General features: G+C 38.4%; 1 protein-coding gene across 2 annotated transcripts in view; it reads left to right on the forward strand.

Moving 5' to 3' along the window:
* The window catches only part of kcnh4b (potassium voltage-gated channel, subfamily H (eag-related), member 4b), a 57,273-nt gene that overhangs the window by 2,755 nt on the left and 36,490 nt on the right, over positions 1 to 18,028 (forward strand). Inside the window, exons 2-5 of one of the 2 annotated variants that reach the window (XM_044102720.1) lie at positions 150 to 414; positions 11,971 to 12,204; positions 15,232 to 15,363; positions 16,780 to 16,907. In XM_044102720.1, the coding sequence (XP_043958655.1) occupies positions 339 to 414; positions 11,971 to 12,204; positions 15,232 to 15,363; positions 16,780 to 16,907 (570 nt within the window). In that variant the 5' untranslated portion in view covers positions 150 to 338. Of the gene's footprint in view, positions 1 to 149; positions 415 to 8,428; positions 8,790 to 11,970; positions 12,205 to 15,231; positions 15,364 to 16,779; positions 16,908 to 18,028 lie in introns of those variants that run through there. The other variant, XM_044102721.1, reaches the window with a different exon arrangement.

Consider the following 18,028-nt stretch of genomic DNA (forward strand, 5'->3'; position numbering starts at 1 on the left):
GGTGTAGAGGCACGTTTATGGGGCTCGAATGAATGGAAAATGGTTACAGGATAACTTCAGCCACAAAGTACTTTGGGTCTGGATTTACATGGTTTTGTGACTGATCAGATCTCTGCATTGTCGGACTGAGTTATCGCGGTCTATTTCAGGATGTGCTGCTGTCTCCCAGGGAGGAAGGTGGTCACATTTACTGTAAAAATGGATCCCTGCGTCCGGCTTTGGATTGTCCTCTTCAGTACCTCTTCCACCTGTTGAGACGTCGCAGATAGCCGCCCTGCCGCACTTCTGGGATGGTGTGACGTCCAGCCACCTGCTGGCTGCCCCACATCTGGGTCGAGATGCCTGTGATGAAGGGGCTCCTGGCCCCACAGAACACCTTTCTGGACGCCATCGCCACGCGCTTCGATGGCACCCGTAAGTACAACTGAAGGTGGTTTAAGTTGGAAATGAAAGTCCACCTGCAGCCTTGAAAGTGCAATTTTAAGTCAACAAGAGATTTAGTTTGGTTTTAACTCAGAAATGTTGATCTAACAAGTGACAAGTTGTCTAAACATTGTTTTTTGACAATGTTTGCTGCAATTTAAACCAAATAAATATTTCACAACGAGAAAGAAAAAAACACATTTCTCTATTTTTTTTTATTATTATTTCTCACAATATCAACTTATTTTACTTTAATTGAAATTCTTGTTTCAAATTGCATGAACAAAATTTCTGATCTGATAATGAATTGTATTAAACATCACAATGAATTCTGCTCAAAAACATTTGGTATGAACAGGACATTATCCTCTCGCTTTGCAAACTTAAAATAAACATTTGCCTTAAATGTAACGCACTTCCATCTCAGGATACAAAAACATGCCACTAAGCATTCTGGGAAATAGTTCCCACTCCTGTCTTTTTCTTCTTTCAGTTTTTTAAAGTGCAAACCTAAAAACTGTTTGACAAAATTAATAAAAGATAGTCAACACAACTTCCAATTATTCACTTTCTGCTAAGGAGCCCCCTGGCGGTTGAAGAAAAATCCACAGAAAAGCCGCACCGGGCTACAAGTCTCATGATTAAATTGGGAAAAAGGTAGCGGCTCATAGTTCGAAAAATACGGTAATTAAGACACTTCTGAGGGTAGCTGACTGACTTTTATACACATTTGTTAAAAAAAACAAAAACAAACTTATAACCATCCACTTTGTTCGTTTTCACAAATGTTTGTCACTTTGTTTTGTTCAATTGCAATTAATAACGTTGAAATTTGTGGTAGTAAGGAGACAAAATACAAAACAGTTTGAGATGCAAGAACATATTTTGAAAAAGCAGTTTGCAACTGAATTAGACTGGCTTTTGTTAAGGCTGTTGTTAATTTGGGTGTGTTTCTTTAACAGGTGAGTGCAAAGAGTTCATGAACTTAAGAACCCCCTGCACTGAACCCCATTGAAAACCTCCTGTTTATTCCACCAAATATTAATTTCTGAGTTAAAACATTAGTATTGGTGTTTCTAAATGAGTATGAACTTGTTTGAGATCTGAAAGCGCTGCATCTCTTTCGTTTTTTGGACCATTTCTCATTTTCAGAAAATGAATACAAGATTTTTGCTTGTGATTTTGGAGAAATGTTGCCAGCAGTTCATAGAACAAAAGATCAATTTTGATTTTACTCAAACATAAATCCATAACAAGTAAAATCATAGAAACGGATCATTTTAAATGATCTCTTCATTTTTTTCAGAGCTGTATCTGCTGAGTAAGGCCACGAAAGTTTTTGTTCTGTTGTACTTTTACAGTCAGACAAAAGCATAAAATTGCCCTTTCTGACCTTTTACCCATCAGTTTCACACATTTAGCTCCAGAAAAGTTTCTGCAGCCATTAGGCGGCGTTGTCATTTCTGCTCGGCTTGTGTCTCTTGTTTTGTACCTTCTGCGCGCCCTCTGGGAGGTTGTTGCTCATTGTAAACAGACGCCGTTGGCATGTCTGTGTTTGTTCGTGTGACGTGTCAGCCTGACCTCCCTCAGCTGGTTGCAGCAGCCTGAATGAAAGTGTGACTTGGAGCCAGAGCTGCTTTTTTTTTTTTTTTTTGTCTACTTCTACTTAGGGACACAAATCCTTCTGACATACTAGCAATTAAAGCTGAGCTGCACACATGAGGTGTTTCGTGCTGCGTACTGACTAGAATTAAAAGAAGGGGTTCAGTAGTTTGTGTTTAAAACGCTGCAGAGATTAGTTGGAAGATGAGGGGGTCGTGCCCTCATGTTTCATGTTCTCCGCTGAAGAGGCCTTGAGCTTCACATGGACTTCCTGCCAACTCTAGAGGCTCTCTGTATGAATCTCCTCTCTGACCTCTGAACACAAAACAGTAAAAAGAAAAAAACACTTTTACCTCTTTGGTTCAGTGTTTTTCCCAATGTGTTGTGTTTCTCCTTATTCATTTCTGGCTAAAACTGCGAAATTAATTTTGCAAAATGTCGCTTGTGCTGCCTTTGAAGCGTTGTTGACATTAATATCTTGAAACATGTTGTGCTATTTGGGGTACTGACGTGTCAAAGGGCTCATCCCCGTTCACATGTTGTGGCATTTCAATCCCGCGGCTTTTGGATGGCCGAGCCCGCGCCGCTGAAAGCTACAGGACACAAACTGCATTTATATTTCAACTTTCTGACCACTCATGATCAGGGAGCTAACTTTTTTTTATTCCCCTGCATGTTTGCTGCTAAATAATTTAACACTTTAAATTTCAAGTGGTAGATGGTAAATGTCAAAAATGAGGCTGCTGTCCTCAAACTTGCCCAAAGCTGCATCTCCTCCAGGGATGGCATGGAGCCCGCTGCTCAAAATAGCTTCTTCCTTGTTGCCTGGGTTACAAGGTCCCGCCACTTGACATGGAGGATGCTTCAACAATTTGGTGTTTTAGAAAAAAACAATGGTCAGCCCAACGAGAAAGCACTTGAACTTGCTTTGTAATCAAGGACTTGCACGCAGCAGCTGGTCTCTTGTCTCAGCCCGTTCGAATCGTAAAACAAGCGCCGTTGTGCACAGAGCAGCTGAAGTCCCTCTTCAAATCGCTGCCTGCAGCTTGCAGCAGGTGGAGGTGGCTGGATGCAGTGCCTCGTCGCAGAAATATCCACAACACTAGAGCTTTTTTTAATGTCAACTTTTCTGATGTTGCACCTCAAACTTCAATGCATTTTTTAACTGGGATTTTATCAGACATAGTTGCACATCACTAAGTAGCCATGTTTAGGAATGAGGAGCTCTGCACCTACTTTTGGAACCTCTTGCACCAGGAGTGTAAATCCAAAGTTTTTGCCACATGGATCAAAATTATCAAGTCAAAAGGGGCCAAAAAATTTGACTTTTTTCCTTTTCAACTTTAAACTATGCTGCAGTCCTTAAATTAAACAAATAAAGTAGCCTGATGTTCTGCTGGAAATTAAAAATGTTCTCCACCAGCACAGTGGCTGTTATTAATATATGTATGTTTCAGTTTGTTGCGTCTTGATCTCAAAGGGAGTTCAGTTCAGCTGAGGAGTCAAAGGTCATTTTTAGGATGCCCAGCTGTAGATATATTTTTTACCAGGGTTTATAAGCTGAAATCCTGTTCTGTTTCTCCTGCACAAACTGTGTGATGTGTGCTACATGCCTTTTTCCTGTACACCCATTCCCACCTCGCCAAACTCCTTTGCACGACCTACCCGGCAGTGTTTTCACGCTGACAGCAGTTCTCATGCTGCGGAGCGGCCTGACCACACTGCAGCTGCAGGCAAAGATAAGAAGCTGGTTTATTTTCTCCTAAATTCTCCTCCTAAAAGGCGACCAAACAGGGAGACAGAGAAGACTGAACCTTTCTGAGGCTCATTGTTAAACAGCTGATGAACGGGTTCTAATGAGACCAAAGCCCAGCAGGCAGACAGCAGAGAACAGTCCAACCTGTTTGTTGCTACTGGAAAAAGCGAATTTGTTGCAAAGTTTGAAGCATTTAAAATGGGCATAGAGAGCTAAGATGTGAAGGTTGAGTCCCCAGGTGCACATTGGTGTACGTTTCTTTTGAGCAAGAATCAGAAATAAACTGTTTCTAATGTTCAGGTCTCCACCTGGGACGGCAGCTTCGCCTCCATTGGAGTGTGAATTTAGGTGTGAGTGGGTGTGAAGCAGTTTGCTGTGTTCTCGGGATAAAACTGCCACATAGCTGCAGGTTGTCCAGATTTTAGAACTCAAATCCAAACGACACCATTATATTTGCGTAAGAACACATGCTCTAGCATTGAATTTGCATATGTACCGCTCCAAATTCTGTGAATTGTCTTCGTAATCAGTAATTATTGGTGACCTTTTCCCCCTGCGTCATTGTGTTCTCCCTGATCTGACCCAGTAGCTGATTACATGCTACTGGGTGGTAATTAGCGGCTGGCCAAAGCTTCACAGGCTTTTATACACAGAGGAACTTGCATCCTCCATCCGTGCGCTCCAGGCTGCGTGTTAGCATGTAGCATCATCATGTCAGATTAAAGTTGTTGCGAGTCAGCACAGATGTGTAATTAAGGAAGCTGGTGCAGCTGAGCAGACACTCGAAGCAATATCCCTGAGAGGATTACGGATCCAGAAGTGAGGAGTTGTCACAATGAGACGCACACGCTGAAACAGTTAATGTGAGAACTGGATTGGTTGTTCAAGCTGAGCTACAAGAAGAGAAATAAATCAAATCAAATCAAATCAAACTTTATTTGTATAGCACATTTCAGCAGCAAGGCATTTCAAAGTGCTTTACATCAAATCAAACACAAAAACACAATGCAACATAGAATCAACAATAAAAACAACATCAAGTCAGGTTCCGTCAATAAATTTGCAATTGATTACGTTTCAAATACAACTCTAAACAAGTGGGTTTTTAGTTGAGATTTAAAGGAAGTCAGTGTTTCAGCTGTTTTACAGTTTTCTGGAAGTTTGTTCCAGATTTTTGGTGCATAGATGCTAAATGCTGCTTCTCCTCGTTTGGTTCTGGTTCTGGGGATGCAGAGCAGAACCAGAACCAGAAGACCTAAGAGGTCTGGAAGGTTGATACAACAGCAGCAAATCTTTAATGTATTGTGGTAATAAACCATTCAGTGATTTATAAACTAAAAACAGTATTTTAAAGTCTATTCTTTGAGCTACAGGGAGCCAGTGGAGAGACTTTAAAACTGGTGTTATGTGATCTATCTTCCTGGTTTTAGTTAGAACACGAGCAGCATGCTGCTGTAGAAAATATACATATATAAACATCTGCTAACAATGGGATTGTTCTGCGTATCTTTCTTTGCTATGATGAACCTTTATGTCAAAACACAATTAGCAATTTTATGTAGCAGGAGGATCTGTCCAGGGTGTACCCGCCTCTCGCCCAAAACGTTCCCTGGAGAGAGGCACCAGCAACCCCCCGACCCAAAGAGAAACGGGTTTACAGAAAATGGATGGATGGATGGATATAACAGCAGGTTATTTTTTTAAAAGGGGATATATTATGTGTTTTCCAGGCACATAGTGTCATTACAAGTAACTATATTACCTTCAATTTCTTTATTTTATAGAGTTCATAAAAGCATTTAGTAATGATTTTACTGCGTAAAAAATAAAAATATGTTCACTGGACCGAGGAAGTTGGTTTTTAAACCAACAATGGCTATAATAATAAAAATGAATTTAAAGAAAATAAAAAGAGGTGTAATAAGTACAACATTTCAAAACAATTATTTCCTATTTATACGATACAAGCATCTAAATTATTTTGCATCCTGACATTATCCAGAAATTTCCAGGAAAGTAAAGAAAAAGTTGTAGAAAGTACCTGGTAAAATCTGTAAAGCATCTGGTAAGTTAAGAGAAAGTACCAGAAACTATGTCAGTTTTTTAAAAAGTTCCAAAGTGAAAATCACCATATACATTTTGTAATAATTTTGAGAAAAAACCTGTGGGGTGTTATGATCTGTGTTTGTATTTGGATTATTTTTTGGCTATTATTGTCACTTAAAGTTTTCCATATTAGTTAATTTCTTAGCTCCTTTGTGTGTCCTGTTCTGTTTTCTCCTCCAGGTGTTTTGTTTTCCCTTTACTAGCCTCACCTGTTTCCATCTCACTTCCCCGGTTTTATTGTGCATTTTCTGGATTTGTTAGTCCATGTTCTTGTTCTCCTTGTGTCATTTTTGATTATTAAATCCTCTAATCATTTTCTTGATTGTTCTTGTGTCAAAAGATGTTCTGTTCTGATTAATGGCATAGAAATTGCTCTATAAAAATCTGATTGGTTTTATTCAGCATGATGTACGGCTTATATAGTGAGATACTGTTCCTCTACTAAATGGCAAAGTTAAAGTGAAGTTTAGTTGAGTTGGGTTATTTCTTACAATCAAACTGGTTGCTGATTTTATTCAGGGCTCATTCAAAAATGTTGTTTGAATGAAAGTTTCTTGAATCAAAGCTACAGCGACTAATCCTGTCTGGAAAACGTTGAACTCCACATTACTCCAAACTCAGCACAAAAGTTTTTAAAACTCTTGGTTTTGATACAAGATGATTTATAGCTATATTGGTTTTTGACCTGTTTAAAGGACCAATTTAACTTGCTGAGTAGCAGTGTAGCTATTCTTAGGTAAGCATTGCATAAAGCTGAGATGAATACGGCTGCTCTCCAGCACATGCTGGTTCAGTAAGCTGCGGTGTGAGGAATTTATAGAACATGAAAACAGGGCGCACTTCTTTCACAGCCTGTCTTTCTGGGGTCACCTCTCATTCAGTCATTGTTTCTGGGGCAATTCTTATTCTGAACTTGTACTATTGGAAGTAAAAATACAGATTAAGAGAATTGCTACTGTCTCCTGCAAAATGAAGCTTTATTACAGCTCTATTCTTGGGATTTCTTAAGACCAAATCCCAGGAAAAAACCCAAAACAATTATAGCAAAATCTAAACTCATTTCATGTGACTGAGGTAAAACTGTTGGGTTCACAGCCAAACAGACTTTAAAAAGAAAGGTTAAAATGATACAAACAATACTTAAAAAATCTAAGAAAGAAGTGGCAACAATTTATCCAGAAGTTAAGATAAATGAACATAGTTTTTAATATGGGCAGCATAGATAATTGCCCAGAGTGATGATGGCAGGAATTGGGACAAAATAAATAGAGCCGTTCTGTGTGATTTTACACCTACGGAAGAGGATTAGGGGAACTGAAAGAAAAGAAAAAAGTCAGAATTAAGAGAACAAAGTCAGAATTTAGAGAAAAATGTCAGAATTCTGCCTTTTATCTCAGAAATCTCAGATTATTATTTTTTTCAGTGGCCCTAAAACTCTTCCATACAATATTGGTCACATTTTCAGCTGTTGCGTTTTGCTTGCCCACTGCACTGTGTAAAATGACCCAAACCGTTTGAAAAAGCTTTTCCCCTAATACATATAATAATTATCTTAAAATTTATACAGATGGTTCTAAGAATTTAAAAGGATATGTGGGAGTAGGAATATATATTCCAGAGTTTAAAAAATGTATTTCTAAAAGAATATCAGATCAATTGTCGGTTTTTACAGCAGAAATGGTGGCAGTTATATTAAGCTTACAGTGGGTGGAGGAGATTCGACCAGACAGGGTGGTGGTGTGCACAGATTCTAAAGCAGTAGTAGAAAGTATCAAGGGAGAAGGAAATAATAGAAAAGATCTGGTATTAGAAATTCATCATATTTTATTTAGATTATATAGGGGTGGCATTGATGTTTGGTTTTGTTGGGTGCCAGCACATGAGGGAGTAAAAGGCAATGAAAAGGCAGATAAATTAGCTAAAAGGGCTTTAGAGGGAGAAATAGCAATGTTAATTCCTTTTGGGAAAGGGGAAGGGAAATCACTTATTAAAAGTAAAGAAATGGAGGAATGGCAAAAAATATGGAATGAAGATAAGAAAGGAAGAAGATTATATGAAGTACAAAAGTCAGTTCAAATTCGAAGCATTATTGAAAGAAACAGAAGAGAAGAAATAATAATTAGTAGATTAAGAATAGGTCATACCTACTTAAATGACATGCTTTATTTAATAGGGAGGAAAAATAATGATAAATGTGAGAGATGTGGAGAGAAAGAAAATGTAGAACACATTCTGATGAACTGTAAGTCATATGAACACAAAAGGAAAGAATTAAAGAGAATAGTTAGAAGTATAGGGCATGAATGGAATCTAAAAGGTATATTAGGAAATGAAGGAAACATAACAGATATTCACAAATTAAGGAAAGCATTGTTTATTTATCTTAAGAATACAAAATTAAAAAATAGAATTTAATAGATGTGAAGTAATGCAGCTACACACTCATGTACAGTAGGTGGCGGTATGCACCTTAAAGTTGCTTGTGATCCGCCATAATAGAAAAGAAGAAGAAGAAGAAGAAGCTTTTCCCCTCCTCACTTCTGGCGGCGCTGCGCCAAGAACCATTGAAGGAAACGACTCAAAAACCTCCGAAGAAGACATGAGCGCAATTTAGCCTTCAGCAAAAATGTAAACAAAAATGGACTAGCGTTAGATTTTAGCCGTTGTAGCATTTCTCTTTTGTAGCTTGTAAATGACCAAGAGCAACTTCCCGCGCTAGCGCTGGATTCTCACGTTTATTCTGGTTGTATTTACCCAGAATTCCTTGCGCCATAATTCGCTTCATGCTAGGTTTTTAGGCAGAGCAGAGTTAACGTTGTTTTGGGTTTTTTTGGTCCACATTAAAGAACCGGACTTTATAGAGTGAAAGCGGAGTAAACAGGGCACGCTTTATCGCTCAACTGTGAGTTTTGAATTAATTATTTGCATGTTTAATCTGTACTTTTGAGGTCAGATGGAGGTGCTTTCAATGTAACATTCATACAATAACCTGAAACCCACGTTTATAGTCATCTCCAGCAAACAGGACTTTAATGTACATTTTATTCATGTTTAAGTGTGGAGAAGAGAAAAGCAAGCATTGGCTGAGGCATGAATCCTCCTCCGCCTGTTTATGGATCTAACTAATGACTGTCTTTTTCTGTAATTCCACAGTGACAGTTTAGTTGCTGCTCACTGCACACTTAAAGGTTGTCACTTCTCAGAAAAAATAAATAAATAAAACATCCCCATGGACAGCTTACAGCTCTGGATCATGGAAATCAAAAGAGAAGCTGTTTAGTACGCTTTCTTCTTTGGTTTTCTCTCATAATAGTAATAATTATTCTCTCTCTTTGCTTGGTATTCAGAAAATCTGCACTTATTTTTTTTGAAGAGTAATTTAATGTATTTGCTAGTCTGATTTGTAGCATTATATTACTAGATTAATAAAAACTTTAAAGGTAACATTCCAGATACATTTTCACTATAAAACAAATGAAGACTAAAAGAAAATTATAAAAAGTAAATTTTGATGAGTTTGCTTAATAATTTATTTATTGATATTACATTAACATTAGTAAACAAATGGTATAATGAAGACAGAGGAATCTCATCTTCCTGTAGGACCGAGATCTGAAACATACAGCCAACACTACAAATGAAATGCTTCAGATCATGTGATAAAATTGCCCAGTCAAAGTCTGGACTAGGATTTAATTGAGAATCTGTAATATGTAGTGACTTTGGATAAATGGGAAAAGTAGTCAACTTACCACTGGAAAGTTGTGCGTTAGAGTCCAATTTCGTCCCCTGCCATGCATTACTTTGGTTTTTGGAAAGGCATCCATCTTCGTATCAGCGTATAAATATGAGAGTGACTCTTTGAATTTGGTTTATTATTGTATAAATCTGTTTTAGAACGTAGACTGAACTCCTGTACAAAAAACAACTTCATCCATCTAATCTAAATGAGCTGGAACTAGTTTCATAAGAAAAATAGGTCAGATACTTGCACAAGGTTTCCCCCTGAAAACTTGCTAAGCTCAGTGGTTGGGGCGCTCGGCAGTCATTCGTCCAGCGGTCTGCCATCTTTTTGAGTTAAAATTTTTTTAAAGTTGACAGGAAATTGAAAATGTCACTTGATAATTATGACTGAAAGATTAATATCTGAACATCAACTATAAAGTCTTAAAAAATGCAAACATTAAAAAAAAATCTTAAATAAATAAGCAGTGTTAAACCTGGTGGGGGCACAAGTAAAGCCTGGTGGCCCGCCAGGCTTATAATACACTGGGGGAAACCCTGCTTGCAGCTTTAAGTGCATAAAATCTAGATCTACATGGTGGACTAAATACAAATTAATTCATATATGTACCACATTTTCTATATATATATAAATACATTTATTTTACATGTCATGTAACATCCCAGTAAAATAAATTGATTAATAATTAGTGAAAATGTTGTAATGGGAAATGATTTCTAAGCTTCTCCATTGCTGTGCATTCCTTCCTGCAGTTGTAAAGGAAAATAACCATGCATTTAAAAGATTTACACACAGTTGCATTATGCAGAAATATGCAAAAATAATTACCTGTCACCACATGAAAATAAGCTGGTTGCTACTCATTTACCCTTTTGAAAAATTCACATGCTTTTAAATAAATTTTAAGGGCTAAACTGTAATTATGAGCCTCTCTGACAACTACCAGTAGGCTTTGACACGTCATAAGTAGTTGCAGATATTTTTCCAGTAGGTTGACATTCAAACAATGAACAGCCTGAATGTGTTTTTCAGTCAAAAAAGAAACATACCGGTTTATTTGTTCATTTATGGGATAGAGATTTGAAAATGATCAAGTTTTAGAAAATGCTCTAAGAATAAAGACTTTTTTTTTTTAAATAATTCTTTTAATTCTTCATATCAGCCGTCAATCCAAATTGTAACATTGATAAACTTTCTACACTTAAAGACAAATGGCCACAATATCTCAGCAACACTGCTCTGTAGTTTATTACGATCACATTCTTAAACCAGGCAGTGGGAGAGCACAATATCAAATTCCAGCCATAGAATGGATGAATAAATTATGATATTCAGAACAAAAATATCAAATCTGAGGGCAGCAGCCTGGAGTGACTGGGAGGAGATCCCAGAACAAAGGACTGGTGCTGTGCAGCAGACACAGCTCAGTAATCTGAAAGCAAACAGAAAAAAGTCATCAGATTTTCACTTTGAAATGTCTGCAGCTACCAAGAAAAAATTATACAGTGATATTTAATTTTATAGATTAATTACTCACAGACTGATGCCTTTAGTTTTGTCAGTTGTTATGATTTTCCACTCAGTTTATAAATAATATATAAACATAAGCGTCACAACTAGATAGATAGATCTATATATATATAGATATATCTTCAGTTGGGTGAATAAAATCCTGCCTAAAATCAGTAGCTGTTAGCGATCAGTACAACACTGCTGGTGAATGTTTAATGTACTACAGAGCAGAAAGTTGACGTCATTGTTTCTCCCTACATCCAGTGGGTGGAACATGCTGCTACAATGGATAGTAGCCACACAAGTATGCCAGCTAGAAGGAAACAAACGGACCCAGCACAACACTTTCATTCTATTGGCTGAGAGGTTGCCAGGCGACTGCCAAAACACAGTTTCATGTTTCATAAGTGAGCATAAAGTCCGAACAGAGACCAGGTCTGAGTGTGAGGAGAAGTTTTGAGTACAAGCATTACAAGTTTTGAGAAGGAAGACAGGAAGTCCTTCTCTCAAAGTGAAAATGTAATCAAAAGTATTTAAAGTTTTGAGAACAAAAGATATAAAATCCTGCCTTCAAACAGAAAATGTGTGCTTTTGGATTATGGCAGAAAAATTTCCCCATATTGATTGATTAATAAGCCCAAAATTATATGACATTTATGTCCATAATTGGTGTATGTACGTGTTTTAGCTGAACCATTTTAATTTCAAATTTAGTTAAATATGTAGAGGTTCTCAGAGGTTAAAATAAGACAAACTGACACCAGTCAAATATAAAGAAATGTATTCTCTTCTTACTCCTCTTTACTTTCTTATGTTCTCTTCACAGACAGCAACTTCTTGTTGGGTAATGCCCAGGGCCATTGCGGCTACCCCATCGTTTACTGCTCTGATGGCTTCTGTGAGCTGACTGGCTTCACTCGCACCGAGGTGATGCAGAAGAACTGCACCTGTCGCTTCCTTCATGGAGCCGACACCTGCGAACACGTGGCCCAGCAGATAGAGAAGGCTCTGGAGGGACGGGAAGAGTACCAGACTGAAGTCCACTTTTACAAAAAGAATGGTGAGTGCATAGAAACAGGATGAAGAGATGCAGATTTTTAAATTCTGCATGGAGACAGACTTCATTGGGATCTACAATTACTGGCCACAAACCTTGCATGAGAATGAGGAAGAAAGGTGATTCAAGTGACTTTGAATGTGGCGTAGTTGTTGGTCTGATTATTTCAGAAACTGCTGATGTACTGGGATTTTCACACACAACCATCTCTAGGGTTTACAGGGAATGATACGAAGAAGAGAAAATATCCAGTGAGCGGCAGATCTGTGGGCACAAATGGCTTGTTGATGTCAGAGGAGAATGGCCAGACTGGTTCGAGTTGATGGAACGGCAACTGTAACTCAAATAACCACTCATTACAACCGAGTGCAGAAGAGCATCTCTGAACCCACAACACGTCAAACCTTGAAGTGGATGGGCTACAGCAGCAGAAGACCACACCGGGTGCCACTCCTGTCAGCTAAGAACAGGAAACTGAGGCTCACCAAAATTGGACAATAGAAGATTGAAAAAATGTTGCTTGGTCTGCTGAGTCTCGATTTCTGCTGCAACATTCAGATGGTAGGGCCAGAATTTGGCATGAACAAGAAGAAAGCTTGGATCCATCCTGCCTTTTATCAACAGTTCAGGCTTGTGGTGGTGCAATGGTGTGGGGGAGATTTTCCCAGCATATTTTGGGCCCATCAGTGCCAACACCACAACCTACCTGAGTGGGGTTGGTGACCATGTCCATCCCTTTATGCCAAAGTGTGCCCACCTTCCGATGGCTACTTCCAGCAGGATAACGCGCCATGTCATAAAGCAAAAATCAAAGTTCACTGGACTCAAATGGCCTCCACAGTCACCAGATCTCAGTCCAATAGAATACCTTTAGGATGTGGAGAAACGGAAAATTTGCATCATGGATGTGCAGCCGACAAATCTGCAGCAAATACGTGATGCTATCATGTTAATATGGACCAGCCTCTCTGAGGAATGTGTCCTGTACCTTGTTGAAACTCTGCCACGAAGGATTAAGGCAGTTCTGAAGGCAAAAGGGGGTCCAACCCGGTTCTGGCAAGGTGGCCGTTGAGTGTACTAAGGCTGTTTATCACCTTAGTTTTGATCAGTATGATTGAAAAGATTTTATAAAAGTATAGCAACTTGGAAGCAAAATATAAAGAAATTAATTCAATGTTTTCAAGCTACATTTTAAACAGGTATTATCTCCATCATATCTCCATCATTAACTACCCTGTTCAGGCATGATTCATTTTTGCTCTCTGCATCATGAAGAGGACATTTATTTTTAGACAAGACCGTTTTAACGGTTTGTTTGAATTATGAATGCAGGATTTCTTAACAGTGATCCTTTGGAGAGAACATTCATAATGATCAGCACAAAACAATCAAATGATGGAGAAAATGAGAATCAGATTCTTGTTAGCAACTGGAAAAAGTGCCGAAGGGAATTAAAGATGTATAAATAAGAGTTTCTGCTTGTTTTCTGCCTGCTGATCAAGCTTTTTGACTACAGAACAATGGTTTTCCGTTCTGTCTTGATCTGAACGCCATTCCTGCTGACATTTTGCTAATCCTGTGGGAAGTCTTGAGCTGAAAACATGGTGTCATGCGTGAGCAGAGAGCATATACCATAGTGGTGTTAAGCCTCAATGAGTGGCACACAGGATTATACGTGTTCAACAGAAACCTGCTGCCTCAAAATGTGAGGCGCGCTAATGGGTTGCAAAATATCCACTGTAGCTAAGTTCCTTCTCTTCTAATCTTCTAAAAGTCCTTAAAATAATTTAAACCAACCGTTAAAGAGTTCTTGTTGGCGAATGGAGAAGCACAGCAGATCAAAGCCAGCAGAGCAGATGTTGGTGACGCACGCTGTGTGCTGCAGCCGTCAGACTAACAGACTAACGTCATTTTCTGCACAAACTCTGCAATCTATAGTGTTTTCTTACACATAAACAAACACTCCAGAAGCACTACAGGAGACATAAAACATCTGTGTTGCAGCAGAGCATCATTTCTCCACATTAATGACCAAACTGGATCCTGGGGACATCTTGGATCTTTAAGTACTCCTTCCCTCTGTGAACTTGTTAATTTGGCCAATTTGTGCATGATTCTTTAAAACAGGGGTGTCAAACTCAGTTTCATTTTGGGCCATATCAAAAATCTGAATGCTCTTAAAGGGCCGGTTGTGCCAGAATGTATTGATAAAACCCCTTTAACTGTTAAAATATTAAGAAATACTTGTCTCACTAGGATTTTGTAATTGTTTTGTGGCTTTTTATAATCAAAATCACAAATATTTCTAATTTAGAAATATTTATAAGGAATTTTTATGATATTTGCACTAATGAAGCCTTGGCGTAAATTCAAACTGGAAGACTCTTCAGCCTCACCTGCATCATCCAATCGCCGCATCATCTGCCATCGGCCTATCAGCATCTGTCCATGCCCCGTCTTCGCCAATCACCAATCAAGCTCCCGCTTAAAAGGACCTTCATCCACGGCGGCATCTGCTCTCCAGCCCTTCTCCATCTCCATGCTCTTGGCTCTCCAGGCTTCCGACCTCCTCCACGCTGTGCCTAGTCACCATTGGAAATGCTCATTGCATTTCACAACACAATGTCTTCCGCCGGGATCAGAGCGCCAAAGAACTTTAATTCATTCATGTCAATAAACCCTTTTAATTTTTCTCTGTCTCTCCAGATTGAAATGTGTGACGTTAAATGTGACTTTTTATCATTTGCTGCAGTCAATTAAACCCAACATTTGTGACCAATTTTGAGAAACTTATTTAACTAAAATAAGCTCAGGTGTACTGCTATGAGTTAGATCGCTCAATCAATCATTTACTTATTGTAAGTATAAAGAGACTTTTCTGAGATGTTCTGAATTTAGAGATAGAAACAAAAAAATATTATATACTACATTTAAGAGCTGCTTATCCTTAACTAGTGAAGACTTCCCTTTTGTTTGCCAACTTGGGAAAACAAATACTTGCACTAAATTAATCTTTCTGATTTGCTTTAGGTGTGGCCTTCTGGTGTCTGCTGGACATTGTGCCCATAAAAAACGAAAAGGGCGAAATGGTTCTCTTCCTCTTCTCATTCAAGGACATCACTGACAGCTATGGGAAGGGGCATCACAGCAGCAAGAGGGGTGGTAAGTTAAAAAAATAAAAATAATTCAGTTTACCATCTGCCTTTATTTTCACACCCGTTGTACTTTGGTTCAGAAATCTGGAAATCCTTCAACTGTTTCCAAACAGGGATTTGGCGGAAAGTAGGGGTTGAACGACTACATATTTTTTAAGGTCGACTACATCATGATAATAGTCGAGTCGATGTCGACTAGTCGCGGTGACGTCATAGTGACATAAGCGCAAACCCCCCCCCCCCCCCCCAACACACACACACACACACACACACACACACACACACACACACACAATCCCCTTCTCCTGCTTTTACTAAGTCTATTATGGAGAATTAAAAGAGCAATAAACAGATCATTCTTCGTGAGCAGCGGGGAAAAGTTTGTTGCACAAAGTCGGGTCTGACTTTTTTTTTTCTAAACACCGGCTGATGCTGATGATCTCTGGATAGTTACTATAGGAGTCAAATTATCACACTGACTACATGGTGCTTTTGGAACATCACAAGCCAAACTTGTTATGAACGGATCCCGTTTGGTTACAGCTGAATTCAACGAAACCACCTGCTTCTCCTCCGCCCGATGCGCGGCAGGAAGCTCTGCTGACTCAGCAGATTGAACGATTTAAGATATTTTCTAGTCAACGTCAACATGATAAAAGTCGAGTCGATGTCGAGTTGTCTAGTTGTTGTGATGTCATAGCAACGCAAGACGCAAACTTTGGAGTAACGTACAGGCTTTATTACCCGTTTTCACGGAAAAATACGGCATTTACACAGAACAGCAACAAGTGAAACAACAAAACATCGGGATAGTTTATGATAAATAATAAGTTGCTGGGAAACCAACATTCAAAAGGAAACGCACATCTTTTAGATGGCATTACCACAGATCTTTATTTAATCAGCAACATAACATCATAATGTATTAGTTAGATCGTCGTGACAAAGACACTCGCGAGCCGCTAAGTGACATCCTTAGCGGGAAGGGGGCGAGTTTTAGACGGCTCGTGTTTTGTAGTTGACTGCAGCTGCAACTCCATCTCCTTTTAAAAACACTGTAAAACCACAAATATGCATCCATCTACATATCATTTAAACTAATGTATTAACTTATTTTTTCTTGTGTCTTGTGACGTATAGCCTACTGTGCTGTCAGATGCGTCAATATATGACGAGTGGGGTGTGAGAATGGGTTGGTCAGATCAGCACAGGCTGTCACCACCGGCAATCACATGACTGCGACTAGTCGACATGAAATGTAAAAACTCGCGAGATGTCCTAGAGTCGACTAGTCGACTAATTGGTTCAACCCCTAGCGGAAAGTCAAACAAATCCCAAAGCTTTCATTTGTGAGCACTAGCAGGAAAAAAGTAAAATGCAATTCTCTTCATAGAGTTGATTTTTTTATTTCCAACTCTTTCAGAAGACAGCAGGTACAGGAGGAAGAGCAGCTCTCACTTCCGCGAGGCCAGAAAACACGGACGCACCATGTTGTACCAGCTGACCAGCCGATTCTCCAGAGGAGGCAAAAGAGACGTCAACCTGAGCGGAGTGAGTTTACAGATTTATTACTCTGTTGAGCTGCGCAGACCTTTTAAAATAAGAAAAAAAAAACATGTTTACAAAGGAGTTGTGGCAGTAAATAAAATGTAACCTCACAAACAACTTTTTACATAAAAAACTGCAATTTTGATTCCAACTGTGAATATTTTCCCATTGAAAAAGAAAAATCAAATTAAAATTTGAGTTACATTTCTCAGTACCTGCTGCAAAAGGAGGATTATGTCCAAGGTACAAATCCTTTTCATTCTCTTTAGACCCATCTGAGAATTAAAAATTGCGCTGCCTGCAAAGCAGAATTATCCTTTAAATGCCTCTGGTACAGAAAATGAAATGTGAAGTTTTGTGTGAAGCTGTTTGACAAAACAGGCGGCAGCTGAAGTCTACAAAGGGACCTTGTGTGATAAAGATGTGCTCCTCTTTAAGCAGTTGTCATGACAAAAGACAGAGTTTTTCTCTTTGAGCACCGTTTTCAGATAATCCAATATACTCCGTGCTCCACAAAAGAGCGTAAAGCAATTAAAAGTCTTTTGAGCAAAACAAAAACAGGAAGCAGATTTCGGAAACATTTATGTAACTAATTTTGGCAATTAATATTTGAATATTGAATAAAAAGGGAACAAAGTGTCTTAGGGAGATTATTTTACTTGTCTAGTAAAAGAAGAACATTTTATAATTTTAGCAGAAACCAAGGTTCGTTCAGCTCCGGTCGATTTCCAGATAAAATATTCACTTTGATGATGCATATGAATAATCAAGATTATTTTTATTTGTGCTAGCGTAATTTCCAAATCCAGAAATGTACCAAACAACATAAAGTGGGCATTTATTTATGAATCAGTTTCTTCTGGGTTAATCCACTGGTAATTCAACAAATCAAATTAATCTCAAACATAGATTATTTTCTGTTGTTGATGCTCAATCAAAATCTGAATTTCTTTTAACGTCATTGTGCACGAATAAAGCACAATGAAATTTAAAGAAATAGCAACTCTCAAAGAAACACAGAACAAGAATAAATAAATAATATATAAATAAATAAATCCATAAATAATGAATAGATATTTAGAGATAAATACAGAAATAATAGACAGCGGTAAATAAATAAAAAG

This window comes from Gambusia affinis, linkage group LG20 (genome assembly GCF_019740435.1).
Source record: "Gambusia affinis linkage group LG20, SWU_Gaff_1.0, whole genome shotgun sequence".
NCBI classification, from domain to species: domain Eukaryota; kingdom Metazoa; phylum Chordata; class Actinopteri; order Cyprinodontiformes; family Poeciliidae; genus Gambusia; species Gambusia affinis.